This window comes from Punica granatum, chromosome 1 (assembly GCF_007655135.1).
Source record: "Punica granatum isolate Tunisia-2019 chromosome 1, ASM765513v2, whole genome shotgun sequence".
NCBI lineage: Eukaryota > Viridiplantae > Streptophyta > Magnoliopsida > Myrtales > Lythraceae > Punica > Punica granatum.
Window position 1 is genome coordinate 53,264,001 of NC_045127.1, and position 15,208 is coordinate 53,279,208.

Consider the following 15,208-nt stretch of genomic DNA (forward strand, 5'->3'; position numbering starts at 1 on the left):
AACAATTATATACTTGATCGATGATTGGGCGGGTTGAACATCTATTCCTCGATCGAGTAATATATTCATTTATGCCTCCGATAACTTTTAGAAGACATTTGTACCCCTTCTTAATATACACGCTAGTTTTTTTCTCTATATTTTTCTAATAATCCCGACTTAAAAAATTTGGAAATGGGGTATGTATCTTTTATCTTTTTATTTTCCAAGTTAAATTACGATGAATAATATGATTATTTTAGTACATTTTTCATACTGATGTTTCACTATATGGAGGGACGAAGCAAAATAATATAATTATTTTGGCAATTCATGGCATAAAATACCATTCTCTTTTTAAATTTAGCACATCGTTTAAATTCCATCCAAAACTGTAACGGTGAATTGAGCAGACCTTCAAGGTGGGTCCTTTTTGCACATGTGGCACGCCACATGAAATATATAATACATTAAATAAATAAATTATACATAAAAAAACATTTTTTTTCATGAGGTGCTGGTCGGAGGAGGGGATCCCCTCCGCCGGCCGCCCTCCCTCAGGGGGTTGTCGCGAGGGGCCTATTGGACTTCCGGCGACCTCCCCTCAAGCGACATCACTGGCTCCATTGGAGCCCATCTTCCCAGCAATTGTGGCTCTGGTTGCCTTGCTGATTGAGAGCCCCCTCACAATACCCAAAGGAACCAAACTTCATCTTCCCAATGCTCTCGATCTTCTTCCACCTCCCCGAAGGGGACGAGCTCCGGTTCATAGTTGCTGCTACTGCTCCTCTTGAAGTTTCTCGCCCCACTGTATTACTGCAACACCTCTTGAGCTTGAATAGCAATAACCCGTCTCAAAAATCAGAAACCCCCAATAGCTTCAGAGCTAATTAGGACAAATATCAAACCTTTTGGCGGGAACCCATTTGAAGCTAGAGCAAAAAAAGGATCAAACTTTGAGCATGTTAATGCCATCTCTGGCTACCCATTTACTCTGCTGCAGCAAAGATCGGTGGGAGGAGGTCGATTGAGTGGTAAATAAGGGGAGGAAGAATGAGAAGAGGGGATCAGAGCTTTGGTGGCGGCAATTGATGAGTGGGCAATAGTTAGGTGTGGAGGCGAAGAGTGTAAATGCTAAAACATTAATTTCTTTGTCCGAGAGAAACAGAGTTGAGCGGATCGAGGGAAGGGGTTCCCCTCGCCGGCATCCCCCCTCAGGCGAGGTCGTCGGGGCCCTGTTGGCCTGCCGGCGACTTCCCCACACAACAGACGGGGGGCAGATGTAAGGACGAGGCTCCCCCACCGTTTGGGCCCTTCAGGGGAGGTCGCCGGAAGCCTGACAGGCCCCCGCGCGACCACCCCTTGAGGAGGGCGACTGGCGGAGAGGATCCCGTCCTCCGACCTGCCACCACTTTTATTTTTGTTAGTTTTTTTTTTTTATAGTTTTCTTTTATCTTTTTAATTTATAAATTATTTAATATTTATGGTGCAAAGGGGACCCACCAACATGGCCAACTCAGCTTTTTAACGGCAACCTAACGGATATCTAGCGACGTGCTAGTTTTGACAAGAAAATTTAATTTTATGCTATGACGTGACAATTTTAAAAACCGTATTATGAGGTAAAAATACCGTTCAAACTGTGTTAGAGAGTACTATTTTCCCTTTTTTGTTTTCCTAATGATTAGAATAATATGAAATACTATAAAATATAAAAACAACGAAAATTTAGTACTAGATAAAAACAATAATATAGATTTTTTTTATTTATAAAATTCAAACTCGAGATTTTATTTAAATGGAATATGTCGACGTGTTTGAACAAAGCACATTTTTCTTTTGGCAAAGTTTGAACCATTGGTAAAAGAAATTACCATTTATATATTTTTAGTGTTTCGGTGAAAACCCATTTGATGTTTGCAGCAAAGGAATTTGGGACTTTGGCCAAGTCAAGAAATCAGGAGAAGCAGGTGCTCGCAGCAATTGCGGTGCGAGGACCACCGGATTACTACCCATTCCGGTCTGACTCAGACTTACCTCTTTTTCTTTTTTCCCCTGTTTCTCGTAATTTAATGAGCTCATTTGTTTTTTTTTACTATTCTTCATCCTCTCTCTAGACCCACCAACCCACCCGACCCGAGATGGAGATAGAAACTAACCATGGTTAAGCCCTCTCTTAACCCTGGTTGAGTCCACCGAGACGTCCTTTAAAAGGGGCCTCCATATCTCCTCGATCAACACCTATTTGGGTTCCTTCTCCTTAGAGAGAGAGAGAGAAAAAAAAAAAAAACACCACCTTTGATGGTCGAACCTTCAGTTTCCACCCCTATATTTTTCTAGTCCACTAGCTCGTTTTCAGTCCCTCCTCGGGTTGCCCGGCCGGCCTCGATCGCAGTCTCCGGTGCGATCTCCTTCCTCTTATTCTCCCCTCCGTTTGGTTGTATGTGTACGTTACGATCTAATCAATCCCGATAATGGGAATGGTTCTCATTCAGAGCCGCGATACGGCGGTTGCTATAAGCACTAGCTTGTTTTTCCTAGCAAAGTTCAGCTGTCATGACCGGCAGTGCACCGCTGTTGAATACAATCGGCGAAAGATTTGATCTTAATATTTTTGCAAAACGCTTGTCCAATCTCGAAATTAAATTATAAATTTCCAGAGAACTGCTAGCTCAAAGCTATGGGTAGCTGGGAATCTTTCGGTACCTATTTTCTCGAGGGCGCGGGAATCTGTTTGTTTCCCATGTCAACTGTGGACAGGATCTGGAAAAGCCGGTCCACCTGTTAAAACTCCCCCCGATTGTGTTTCTTAGATGCAAAATCATATAAAATTTTGGAATGCACGCTACATTTCACGTCGTGTATGTATCAATGCTCTCGGGAGGGAGGCTCTGGTCTTCTCGACCAAAATGAGATTGAAGCCTGAGAACCGGACGTAATGTGAGATATTTGCTCCTGAGAAACAGCAGAAGTTACTTGCATCCACGTGGGACACCCTTTTTTTCCCAGTAAAAGAGCACGAATTGTTTATTTTTAATATTTGGGTTTATCTGGATACAAATATTTATTTATGGGTTATTAGATTATAATCTGGATTAATCTATTTCCGTGTATATACTATATATTTATTATTCCCCGCTCGTGTTTTATCCTTTTTTTGGCCCCCCGCCGTACTTTATTAAAGAACATGACTTTGTCCATTTTCCACGCGAACAATAAATAATAATTTTGTTCGGGTTTGGGGAATTCTTTTCTTCTAGGAAGGAAGGGAGAGAGAGGAACAATGGCGGAAAACGGGAACGGCGGTGAGTTCAGCTTCGGGAACGGGGACGCGAGGAACGGGCTGACGAAGATAGCGACGAACAAGAAGGATGGGAATGGCGCGGTCTGCCACGACGACAGCGCCACGCCGGTGAAGGCCCAGACCATTGACGAGCTCCACTCCCTCCAGAAGAAGAGGTCTGCCCCCACAACCCCTATCAAGTCCTCCGCCGCAGCCTCCCCCGGCGGCTTCGCCAACGCCGTCTCCGAGGAGGAGCGCCAGAAACAGCAGCTCCAATCCATCAGGTAATATTATTATTATTATTATAAAAAACATCCAGTTCGTCCACGGCACGAGTTTATTTTACACGTACAAATTAGATTCATCATCATTATTAGTATTATTATTTTCTCGGGGAGGAAATCGGAGGTGGAGCCCCTAGAGTGGGTCCCGCGTGCCAGAAGGTATGGGAGATGGATGGGATGGGCTGAGGAGGAATTGGTGATGATACGGTCAGGTCTGGTCCGGCTGGAACGTTGTATTGCGTGCCAAATTTTACATTGTATTTGATAACGAAATTAAATTTATTAATTTGAAGTGATAAGGATTAAAATAATTAGAAAAAGTATATAAGAGAATTAAATTTTTTTTTTTAAATAATGATTCTATTATTGAATTGAGAGAAAAAAATGTTGAAATTTAAAAAACAATTAAATAGTTTAAAAAAATTAATAGTTTAAAAAAATTAATTATAATAATATATAAAAAATATGAGAGAATTAAAAAAATAGAATAATAATTATTATATTATTAAATTAAAAAAGTAAAATTAAATTTAATTTAATTTAATTTAATTTTGTAAATAAATATAACAGTGTTGGACAAAACTAAGGACTTGATATTGATAATTATGTGGCAGCCTTTTTAGCAGCTTCAGATATATAAAATTTACCTAGTCCCTAGAATCCAAGGATTTTTTTTCCTTTTCCTTATTAATTATTTATTATCATTATAATTATAATTATTTAAAAAAAACAAAATTACCCAAATTCATTTTACAAGCGGGCCATTCTTAATAGACTCATATAAGTATCTGGTTGAGTACTTATTTTTTTTTCATGTAGAAAAGAATAATGAAAAGGAGATGATGACGTAGCATCGATGTGATATAATTGTAATCCCATTAGGTATCGAATCTGTGACCTAAGTCAACAGGCGAGAGCGTGCGTCACTATATTACACTCTCTTTTAATGATATAATTGGCTTTATTGCTTTATTATTTTTTTGGTAGAGATTATCGGTTTTTATTATACGAAGATGATCTTTAATTTATAAATAGTATGGAATTTCTTTATTTATATATTTATTGATAATTATTTTTTGACGAGTATATATTTATTGATTATTGATATTGATGAATGCTGAGTTCAGCAGCTGGCTATGTATGGAAATGGGTAGATTGGAAGTTGTTGACTAAATTTACTATACGGTGCTTTCGCTGCTGCCTATGCCCTATCGCATTGAAGTTGGCAACGAATTTGGATATTTTATATTTTTTTGCCAGACAAAGATAACTTTTTTTTTTTTGGATTTATTGGTCCATATTGTTTGATCGTGCAGTGCAGGATAATTTAATATATTTTTCTTTTCCTTTTTGTGAGTAGTGAAATTATTAATTATTTTAGTTATTAATGATGGAACAATAATATTATAATTGATTGATTGATTAAACAGTGCATCGCTAGCGTCGTTGACTCGGGAGACAGGGCCGAAGGTGGTGAGGGGGGACCCAGCCACCGCGAGGAAGGCTGAGACGCCAAAGGTTGCTCACGTCACCCACACCCACCCTCACTTCACCCCCACCATCGCCGTCAGCGACAGCGCCCTCAAGTTCACCCACTTCCTCTACAACCTCTCCCCCGCCGGTATATAACATACTATTGGATGATGGATCTCGTGGAAAGAGGACCATTACCTGCTTTTACAAAGAAACAAGGGGACACGGGATTGGAGACGCGTGATTTTGTGAAAGAAATAATAAAGATTTTCAATGGTGGCAATGTGAAATGATTTCCTTTCTTTGGAAAAAAAAGGGGGGGAATTGGACCGTAACTAGACATGTTCTTTTCCAGGACGAGATCATAGGACTATGTCAATCTCCTATGTGTCTTACACGGCATAAGGTCTAATTGGTTTTAATTTTGAGAAAGTAGAAGATAATGGCATTGGTAGGTGGGGTTCATGTGAATTTTCATGTAATTGAAAGGCCAATTAATCACGAGTCTTGTGGGGGAGAAAAAGTGTCCGAGGAAAAATAATACATATAAAAGATGAAAAAGATGATTTTGGTCAAAAGCTATAATAATGAAATGCTAGCTGGTTGAGATATATTTGATGTGGTTTTACAGAGCTATACGAGCAGGCAATCAAGGATGAGAAAGGGTCTTTCATCACATCGAGTGGTGCCTTGGCCACCCTGTCCGGTGCAAAGACCGGTCGCTCTCCGAGGGATAAGCGCGTCGTCAAGGATGACACCACCGAGGCTGAACTTTGGTGGGGAAAGTAAGTCGTGCCTCTCTTTATAACATTCTAAGTATTAACTACGTAGTCCGACGTGCGGTAAATCTGATCTAAGCGGTTCGCCTGTCTCGGTGCTCTTCCATGCAGGGGCTCGCCTAACATTGAGATGGACGAGCACACTTTCTTGACTAACAGAGAAAGAGCAGTGGACTACTTGAATTCTTTGGACAAGGTCATTTCTCTATAAATCTCTCGAAAGCATATGATTTATTGTCACAAATATAAATTAAAGGATAAAATATAATAAATATGCAATGAAATTCATCTGACCTAGTATATTATAATAAATTTGTATTATATTATTATTATTATTATTATTATTATTATTATCATCTTTTTCTTTTTTGTGATAATGATGTGAGTGATGGTATGTTATCGTTCTCGTCTTCATCTGCAAGACGGAGGGCCCCCACGGAAGCAACTTTGTCCTGTTTCGAGTTTATTTTATTTCGTCTCTGTTGGTAGGAATTTTCAGAGCAGCTTCTTCCGCATCTTCTTGTTTGTTTGTTTGTCACTGTAAATGTAAATTTAATGAATGCATGTCCCTTTCAGCACGATCCAAGGGACTAGCAGCTTCTGGATATTCACTGGTTATAATCTGATTTTTCCATTCAGGTATTTGTGAATGACCAATACCTCAACTGGGACCCAGAGAACCGAATCAAGGTCCGGATCGTTTCCGCGAGGGCCTACCATTCCCTGTTCATGCACAACATGTAAGTAGAACTGATTGTAATCAATTCTGAGCAGCATTTCGTTCGATGCCGTTGCCAGATAAGTCTCCCTCGCAACGTACAAGTCAATTCCTGAATTAACAATGGTGGATATATTGTATTTTCGTTTTGTTATATGTTTGTTATGATAGAGGAAAGTGTCGGTAAGTAATTGAATCTTAATCGTGATAATTTGAGACCGTAACTGTACTAGTGTATAATTGGTGTGGGGCTTGCAGGTGCATCCGACCCACGCCGGAAGAGCTGGAGAATTTCGGCACTCCGGACTTCACTATATACAATGCAGGGCAGTTCCCCTGCAACCGGTACACACATTATATGACATCCTCCACTAGCGTGGACCTTAACCTCGCCAGGCGGGAAATGGTCATCCTTGGGACCCAGTATGCCGGCGAGATGAAGAAGGGACTCTTTAGTGTCATGCACTACCTTATGCCCAAGCGCGGAATCCTCTCCCTCCACTCGGGCTGCAATATGGGAAAAGGCGGCGATGTCGCCCTCTTCTTTGGTCTCTCAGGTACAGTATCTCCATGTCTTGCGGATCAAGACATGGCATTGTAGGGTGCATATCCCACCCTTCCCTGCCTTGGAGTACTTGGCTCTATGTGATTCATTTCTTTTGCATATGGTTGGTGGTGCCGCTTGGGTTCTTTAAATCCAGGTACTGGGAAGACAACCCTGTCCACAGATCATAACCGATACTTGATCGGTGACGATGAGCATTGCTGGAGTGATAATGGTGTGTCGAACATTGAAGGGGGGTGCTATGCCAAGTGCATTGATCTCTCCAGAGAGAAGGAGCCCGATATCTGGAACGCCATCAAGTTCGGGACCGGTACATTTCACACCTCAACTTCACTAACCTGCTTCATTGTCTGATAGGTCCATTTGGAAATGCCTGACTGATTCGATAATGTGGATGCAGTGTTGGAAAACGTGGTCTTCGAAGAGCACACTAGGGAGGTCGATTATACTGACAAATCCGTTACAGGTAAGCTTTCTAGATTGGCTCTTATTCATGGGACCTCATCCTCAATCTTTTCAAAAGAGCATCTTCAATTTGCTAGCAGTTACAGTTGACATGTTCTCATGGTGTTTTTTTCTGGTTTTCTTGCTTCAGAGAATACTCGTGCAGCTTATCCGATTGAATACATCCCGAATGCGAAGATCCCTTGTGTGGGCCCACACCCCAAGAATGTCATCCTCTTGGCATGCGATGCTTTCGGCGTGCTGCCCCCAGTGAGCAAGTTGAACCTTGCGCAGACCATGTACCACTTCATCAGTGGCTACACTGCTCTCGTGCGTCTCTCAAGTCTCAATCACACTTCCGTTGAAAATTTTGGCTAGACATGTAATTGGTCAAATTAGCAGTTAAAATTTTATTTGAAGCATATGTTTCGATATATAGGTGGCCGGGACAGAGGATGGAATAAAGGAGCCGAAGGCGACATTCTCGGCTTGCTTTGGAGCTGCTTTCATAATGCTGCACCCGACCAAGTATGCTGCAATGTTAGCCGAGAAGATGAAGAAGCATGGGGCCACCGGGTGGCTCGTCAACACTGGCTGGTCCGGTGGAAGGTATTGATATTTAATAAAATTTATTATCAGGTTCTTGTTGTATCTCTTGAAGGAAATATTGACTTAAGGAATGATCATTAATCTCGTGCTGCAGCTATGGGTCGGGTAGCCGCATTAAGCTGCCATACACAAGGAAGATCATCGATGCCATCCACTCAGGCAGCCTCCTGAATGCAGAGTACAAGAAGACCGAGGTATTCGGTCTTGAGATCCCCACTGAGGTTGAGGGTGTTCCCTCGGAGATTCTGGACCCGATCAACACTGTAAGTCATGCGTTCTACTACTCTGAAGCCTCTCGAGATGAATCATCTGTTTTTGTTCTTAGAAAAATCAAAGGAAACGGAAGGAACCAGACATGTTTTTCAAATTCGAAATCGAATTGAATCTATTTTGCTACCTCATGATGATCACCTAATAATCGGGTTCTCTGTTACTTATTCTGCAGTGGGCAGACAAGAAGGCATACAAAGAGACACTGCTGAAGCTTGCTGATCTGTTCAAGAACAATTTTGAGACATTCACCAACTACAAGATTGGCAAGGATAACAAGCTGACTGAGGAGATGGTCGCTGCCGGTCCGATCTTTTGATCTCATGAATCCCGAAAATGAAGGAAAAAAAATAAAAAGCTTGTGTGTGCTGTGGGGTTTTTTAAATGGAAATAATAGAGATAGGTCTTTATTATTTCGCATTTTTTTCATATCACCATCTGTATGATTGCCCCCTGGTATTTGTCTGTCGGAATATGAAGCGTTCATGTTCTAATAAATTTACCATCTTTCGAGTTTCAATTTACTCTTTGAGGCATTTTGCTTTGTGATGTTTCCATTTGCGAGCACTTACAAGTCACATTAGCTTAGCACTTCTGCTTATATGTGCCATAAATATTTGGAGATAATATAGAGCATCGGGCTCGTGCTTCCCGTGTCTGCCGTATGTGTTGTTGCCCATTGGGCGTGAAAAGTTTACAATATTATGCACGAAAAGAAGGCGTCGTTGTCGTCGACAATTTAATATGTAACCCTCAACGTTTGATATGTATGGCTTTGTATGGTTGAAATTGAAGAAAATGCTTCGTGCCTGCTTAGACCTTGATAACTGTAACTCAATGGTATTCAAAAGAAAAAAACTGTAACTCAACGATAGCCGAGATTGCTGGTAATGTCATGGAACTCGAATAGATATAATTCCTTGATCCAAACTTGTGCCAGCAATCCGTCAGGATAATCCAAGCAAGCTATAATCTCTTCTAAGCTAGTATGTTTTTACTCTTTTTATTTATTTCGTTAAACAAAAATCCTTAGGACCTTTTGGTTCGACGCAATCTTCGAATTTTTTTTTTTCAGGAAACATCCTAACTTTTCGTAGTACTTCATAGCTTTTGAAAGCTAACCATTATTATCATTTTCTCTCGAATTAAAACTTTAAAATTGTGATCGATAAATATTCTGCAGTAAAAACAAACAAGATTACGATCGTGACATCATATTATATATATATATATATATAAGACGTGCACTCGTGCTCCGCATGACTTTCATATATAGAATTTTTTTATCAATTATAATAAAATAAGTAAATTATTAATTGATGAAAATAAGTAAAATATTAATTAAAAAAGGAAATTATGAGATGGGAGAGAGAAAAGGCAGCAGAGGAATTCCAAGTTTCCAACATAAGGGAGGAGAGGGAGGGGAAGAGGGAGAGAAAATAGGGACGAAAGAAATATGAGTGTTTTCCGCACGCATTTTCAATAATCCAATTCAATCGTAAAAGACAACATTCTCTTCATGTTTTGATTTGCAAGCCAAGAAATATGCATTACGTTTGATAATAAAATTAAGTTTGATTTAATTTGATCTAATTTAATTTGAGATAATAAAGATAAAAGTAATTAAAAAAAGTATATGAGAGAGTTAAAAGTAATGGTTGTGTCAGTGTTATCAGAATCGATCCGAATAATGAACCGAAATGAGTATAGGTTTATAGGTTTATGAGTTTAATCGGGGGTTCGATAGGTCGGACTGTAAGTTTAATTAAAATAAAATAAATATTTATATTATTAAAATAGTTATGTTAATTAAGATAGAAGTATGTTGATTTTAAAGAAATATAAGAATAGTGTAAGAAAATATATATATTTAATATTTTTTACTTCAAAATAAATATTGAATTTTAATAAGTATTTAAAAGAACAAAAATTTAGTGGTGGCTTGGTTGATAGTATGTTAGTATGGGAAACAAGAGGTTATGAGTTTAAATCCCTACACAATCAAGTAATTTAGTATTAAAAAATGAGAAAATAATAATGAATAGTTGAGTGAATTTAGTATTAAAAAATTAATTTTAATAGTAAATAAAAAAAGTATTAGAGATAACTTTGACAAATAAAAATTTTTTTTTAATGATCCTGTTGTTGAATGAAGGAAAATTAAAGTAAAGTAAAATTGAAGTCAAACCCACAGCAGTCCACTCGGCCACAGCTAAGCCCTACCGCCGACCACCGGCCGCCCTCTCCCTCTTCCCCTTCAGAAGGCTCGATGACTACGTCGGAGCCCACTTCGTCCTACAAACCTTACACCCTCTCTCAAACGCTCACCGGCCACAAGCGCGCTCTCTCCGCCGTCAAGTTCTCCCCGGACGGCCGCCTCCTCGCTTCCTCCTCTGCCGACGCCACCATCCTCACCTACTCCACCTCTTCCCTCTCATGCCCCTCCCCCGCCCCTCTCCACCGCCTTTCTGGCCACGAGAACGGCATCTCCGACATCGCCTTCTCCTCCGACGGGCACCTCCTCGCCTCCGCCTCCGACGACAAGACGCTCCGCATCTGGGACCTCCTCACCGCCTCCCCTCTGTCCACCCTCCGTGGCCATACCAATTATGCCTTCTGCCTCAACTTCAACCCCCACTCCAACCTCCTCGTCTCCGGCTCCTTCGACGAGACCGTCCGCGTCTGGGATGTCAAGTCGGGCAAGTGCCTCAGGGTGCTGCCGGCCCACTCCGACCCTGTCACGGCCGTCGATTTCAACCGGGACGGGACCATGATCGTGTCGAGCAGCTACGATGGGCTCTGCAGGATCTGGGACGCGTCCACTGGTCACTGTATGAAGACCCTCATAGATGATGAGAACCCTCCTGTGTCCTTCGTCAAGTTCTCCCCCAATGGGAAGTTCATTCTTGTTGGCACCCTTGACAACACTTTGGTAAGTACCCTTCGCAAAAGTTTTCATCTTTCTCGTTGGCTCCTATAGTTTTCATTGGTACCACTCGCTCGGATGTTCTCAAATCATACCCCGTCGTTGAATGATGGACTGACCAATTTGGTGATACAAAGTTATGCCTTTTTGGACTGCTGGGTTGCCAACGATCAGTAATTTATATAGCTACTACCATAATGTAAAAATGACATATAATAGAGATAGATGAATGTACCACTGGACATCCCTTTGAGAGGATGTCTCTTGTCTTGTCAAACTCGAGCATTTGCTATGGTGTGGTGGATTGTTTGGGATAATTTGATATATGACGCTGGCTACTTATACCTGATTTAACTTGCTCAGGAATCTATCTTTCAAGATCAGCTGTACTCTGGAATCCTAACAACCTCGTTCTGGCTTTCTTAACCAATCTGTTACGTCTATTTAGTTCTATAACTGATGTTCCGCACTGCTGGTATTGCGTGTGTAGTTCCTCTTCTGCTCCTAAGTCCTGAGTTCTGAGTTTTCATCTAACAAGGATGCAAATGTTTCTAATGTTTACTTGATGTGCAACTTGACTTGGATAATCTCTAATATATTTGTGTCAAAATCTGGACTTGCTTTGCACATCTGTTCTTGGAAAAATTGGTTCTTAAAATCAGTGCTGATATTCATCTTAGGAGTACTTAAAGCTTTGATTGGAAATTTGGAACCACAATAGATGAACCAAAACACACAGATGCGAATTGATACTCGGGATCTCGGAAAGTTTACTTTTTTGGTTTACATATTATGCAGCTTAGGTTAGACGTAAAAATTTCTGTTCATTAGTATCGAACTATTTCACTCTTGTTCCGAGAAGTTTTCAATGCCTTAGCACTGCCGCTCAAATATTTGTGAGTCCTCCTTTGTATTCACATAGAGGCTAAACGGATGTGTTTATGTGGAATGTGAAAGTTGATCAGATTGAGCTGTTGTTCTGTATGCCCAAATGAACGCTCTGTTATCTGATTTGCAATCTTTGCTTTATGCTAGTTTTCCGATGACGTTAGCTGTTACATTAGGTTTACGGTCACGGGTTTTTGACAAGTAGACATTGGTCTGAATTTGATGTCTGATTGTAGGATGCTCTTCTTCATTAAATTTAATTCCAGTATAATCTGCTTGCATTCGTAAATTCCAGTGAAAATTTCTGAAGCCTGGCTATGGATATGGGCTCTCATACTGTTTCGATAGAGACATATTGATGCTTCAATTTTTTAAAAATTGGGTGAATTATCCCTAAATATATGTATGTATAAGATTGCTTAAGCATTTGGTGCTATCTTTCAGTGAAGTTTATCATTATTCAGCACCTGACGCATGTTTTCAAAATGAAGTTATATATGGGTACTTAGAATGGAAATGCTAATGCCCCGGTAATTTTTCCTTGTGAAGTGATGTATTATTTTTCTTTCCATCAGTATGTATTGAACTTTAAAATGAGATGCTAAAGAGCAGCACTTACTCCTGATAATATATTTATTTCTGTTGGTCATATCTGCAGCGATTATGGAACTTTTCGACTGGAAAATTCCTGAAGACATACACAGGTCACGTGAACTCAAAGTACTGCATCTCAGCGGGGTTCTCCATAACCAATGGGCAGTACATTGTCAGCGGGTCCGAGGATAACTGCGTATACTTGTGGGAGCTCCAGAGTCGGAAAATAGTTCAGAAATTGCAAGGCCACACCGATGGTGTGATCTCAGTGGCATGCCACCCCACCGAGAACATGATCGCCTCTGGGTCTCTGGGAAATGATAAGAGTGTGAAGATATGGAGGCAGGAGAAGGATTGAAGGATTCCTTTGCCCAGCAACAAGAGAGCGAATGAATAAGAGGAGACAGTTTCGATGGAACCGTATGTTGGCTTTATAACCCTCTCTTTTCTTTGATGTTTGTTGGATGCTGTTATTGAAGGCCGAGAGCAGCTACATTCTTGTTTATCTGGATACTAATTGGTTGGTTTTAGCTTGTCGGTCAGGCCGCTCCCGTAGTTTGAATCACAATGACAGAGTTTAGTTTCCATGTTCATGACTTGGGTGTACTAGTCCACTATGTAAATGCTAGGCGTGGTTCCACTTTCTTGTACTATCTGGATGTATTAAAGACTTTGGTCTTGCAATTGAATCCTAATTCAGATGAATGGCCTATACGACAGTTTTGGAATACATCTGCTCACCTCAGTCTTTCATCTGTCCGGTGCAGTGTATTCAATATAATTAGATTTCATTTCAGCTGATTGGGTCGATATATAAGATGAACCATTCACATTTTTGGTTTGAAATTTGGAGTCAGCGTGATTCCGCGATGGTTAAATCACCGAAAATGTTCCCTCGTGGGAAATCCGGATAATGGGAAGGTTCCGTTCAGTTTAGGACTTAAGGAACTGATTGCCGAAATGTTTCAGTTCCGTGACTCTGATAGAGAGCACTTCCATGAAATCCATAGATCATTGACATAGCAACAAACACAAAGGCATCTAGGCTCTGTTTGTTCACGGAAAGTATTTTAAGCAAAAATGAAATCCTCATTTTCCTTTGTTTGGCAATGCAAAATTAGTTGGTCAACGGGAAATTGTTTTCAGTCAACCTACAAACTACATGCAAAAAAGTGAAGAAAATGAATTGATGTAAAAATTCATTTTCCCGACATCACAAGTCTTTCTGTCTCTTATCCGGGCCCACCTTACATATCTTTCCAAGCACATGGAGATGATTTTCCTCGTAATCTTCCAAACATAGGAAAATATTTATTTTCCTTGAAATTATTTTCCTAGTAAAAAAATATTCTTTTGAAAAACTATTTAAGTCAAACAAACGGAGCCTACATACGATCAAGTGGAACAGCTTGTTCTTGGCCTAAACTGTAAAGTGGGCCTTTGATGGAACAGATGGGCTTCAACTATGCCGTTTAGGGGATAGATGGGCCTTATCATGGGCTTGACGAGATGGAGAGCAGTGAATTCTATAGGGCATAATGGGTTAACTTCCCCTTTTGGGCTCTGGTTGTGAGCAAGGAGGGATCCGAACCCCCGACACCACCGTGGTTTATAACCATGCTCTCTAGTCCTCTGAGCTACGGGCCTTCCCCGGTCTCCATTGGATCTGGCTGTTCCTGGGACCATGAGCTATTTACGGTATTATAAGTTTCGTCCTCTTGCCGGAATCCGTAACGTTTATTAGCAGAGCTGAAGCTGATGAAGGATGATGGGAGAGAGCAAGTAAGACGCAGCATGGAACAGACGGAATCATGCCGGTCGCAAGTTTGGTGCCCAACAAGATATTGCGCTGCCGGGGGAAGTCAGCAGTTGCGCATTACACAAATTTGTACCTGCTTCGATGTCCTGCAAATTATTGTATTCCAGCGAGGCAGGTGGTTCAGAAAATTCCTCTGCACTGCCTGCGCCAAAACAAGACAAATTAAGAAATAAGCTTTTTGATTAGTTTTCTTATCTCGTATAGAATTGGTCTTAATTAGTATATATATATTATCAATATCAATATTAGTTAGCTGCAAATAGTTCGAGTGCTGCAGTCGTGGTCCGTAGGGGCCCATCTAATAACTATTTTAAGTGTGACACCTACTAATTGAAGATATGGATATCACAGAGCTACGTCCTTGTCTCTCCTCTTCGGACCCTTCTCGCACTCCCAGTAGATCGGTTCATTATATGGATAAGTGGGAACTTCTTTCCGCTCGAATCAATCTTCAAAAAAAAAAAAAAAAAAAAAAGCGAGAACAGAAACGTATATATTTCAAGACGGGGCCAATCGAAGACTGGTTTATAGGGATATAGAGTTTATGTTGGAACACAAATTTGTATAAATGTTCATG

The 15,208-nt window shown here is 40.5% G+C and overlaps 2 protein-coding genes and 1 long non-coding RNA gene across 3 annotated transcripts; 2 read left to right on the forward strand and 1 right to left on the reverse strand.

Moving 5' to 3' along the window:
- Positions 1-300: 300 nt before the first annotated feature.
- On the reverse strand, positions 301-1,429 carry LOC116196359. Its single transcript, XR_004154804.1, has 2 exons — positions 888-1,429; positions 301-812 (listed from the first exon to the last, which is right to left on the reverse strand). It is a non-coding gene; the product is annotated as an uncharacterized LOC116196359 (long non-coding RNA).
- A 785-nt stretch (positions 1,430-2,214) lies between these two features.
- Positions 2,215-8,931, forward strand: LOC116196350 (phosphoenolpyruvate carboxykinase (ATP)). The gene is made up of 13 exons (XM_031526027.1): positions 2,215-2,380; positions 3,240-3,546; positions 4,977-5,167; positions 5,651-5,804; positions 5,910-5,994; positions 6,438-6,538; positions 6,775-7,073; positions 7,218-7,391; positions 7,482-7,547; positions 7,677-7,855; positions 7,965-8,134; positions 8,229-8,397; positions 8,580-8,931. The coding sequence occupies exons 2-13, from the start codon at positions 3,263-3,265 to the stop codon at positions 8,721-8,723; spliced, it is 2,016 nt and encodes a 671-aa protein (XP_031381887.1). The 5' UTR covers positions 2,215-2,380; positions 3,240-3,262; the 3' UTR covers positions 8,724-8,931.
- A 1,634-nt stretch (positions 8,932-10,565) lies between these two features.
- LOC116192428 (COMPASS-like H3K4 histone methylase component WDR5A) lies at positions 10,566-13,544 on the forward strand. The gene is made up of 2 exons (XM_031520978.1): positions 10,566-11,336; positions 12,877-13,544. Exons 1-2 carry the CDS (start codon positions 10,674-10,676, stop codon positions 13,168-13,170), a joined length of 957 nt encoding a protein of 318 aa, XP_031376838.1. The 5' UTR covers positions 10,566-10,673; the 3' UTR covers positions 13,171-13,544.
- Positions 13,545-15,208: the final 1,664 nt, after the last annotated feature.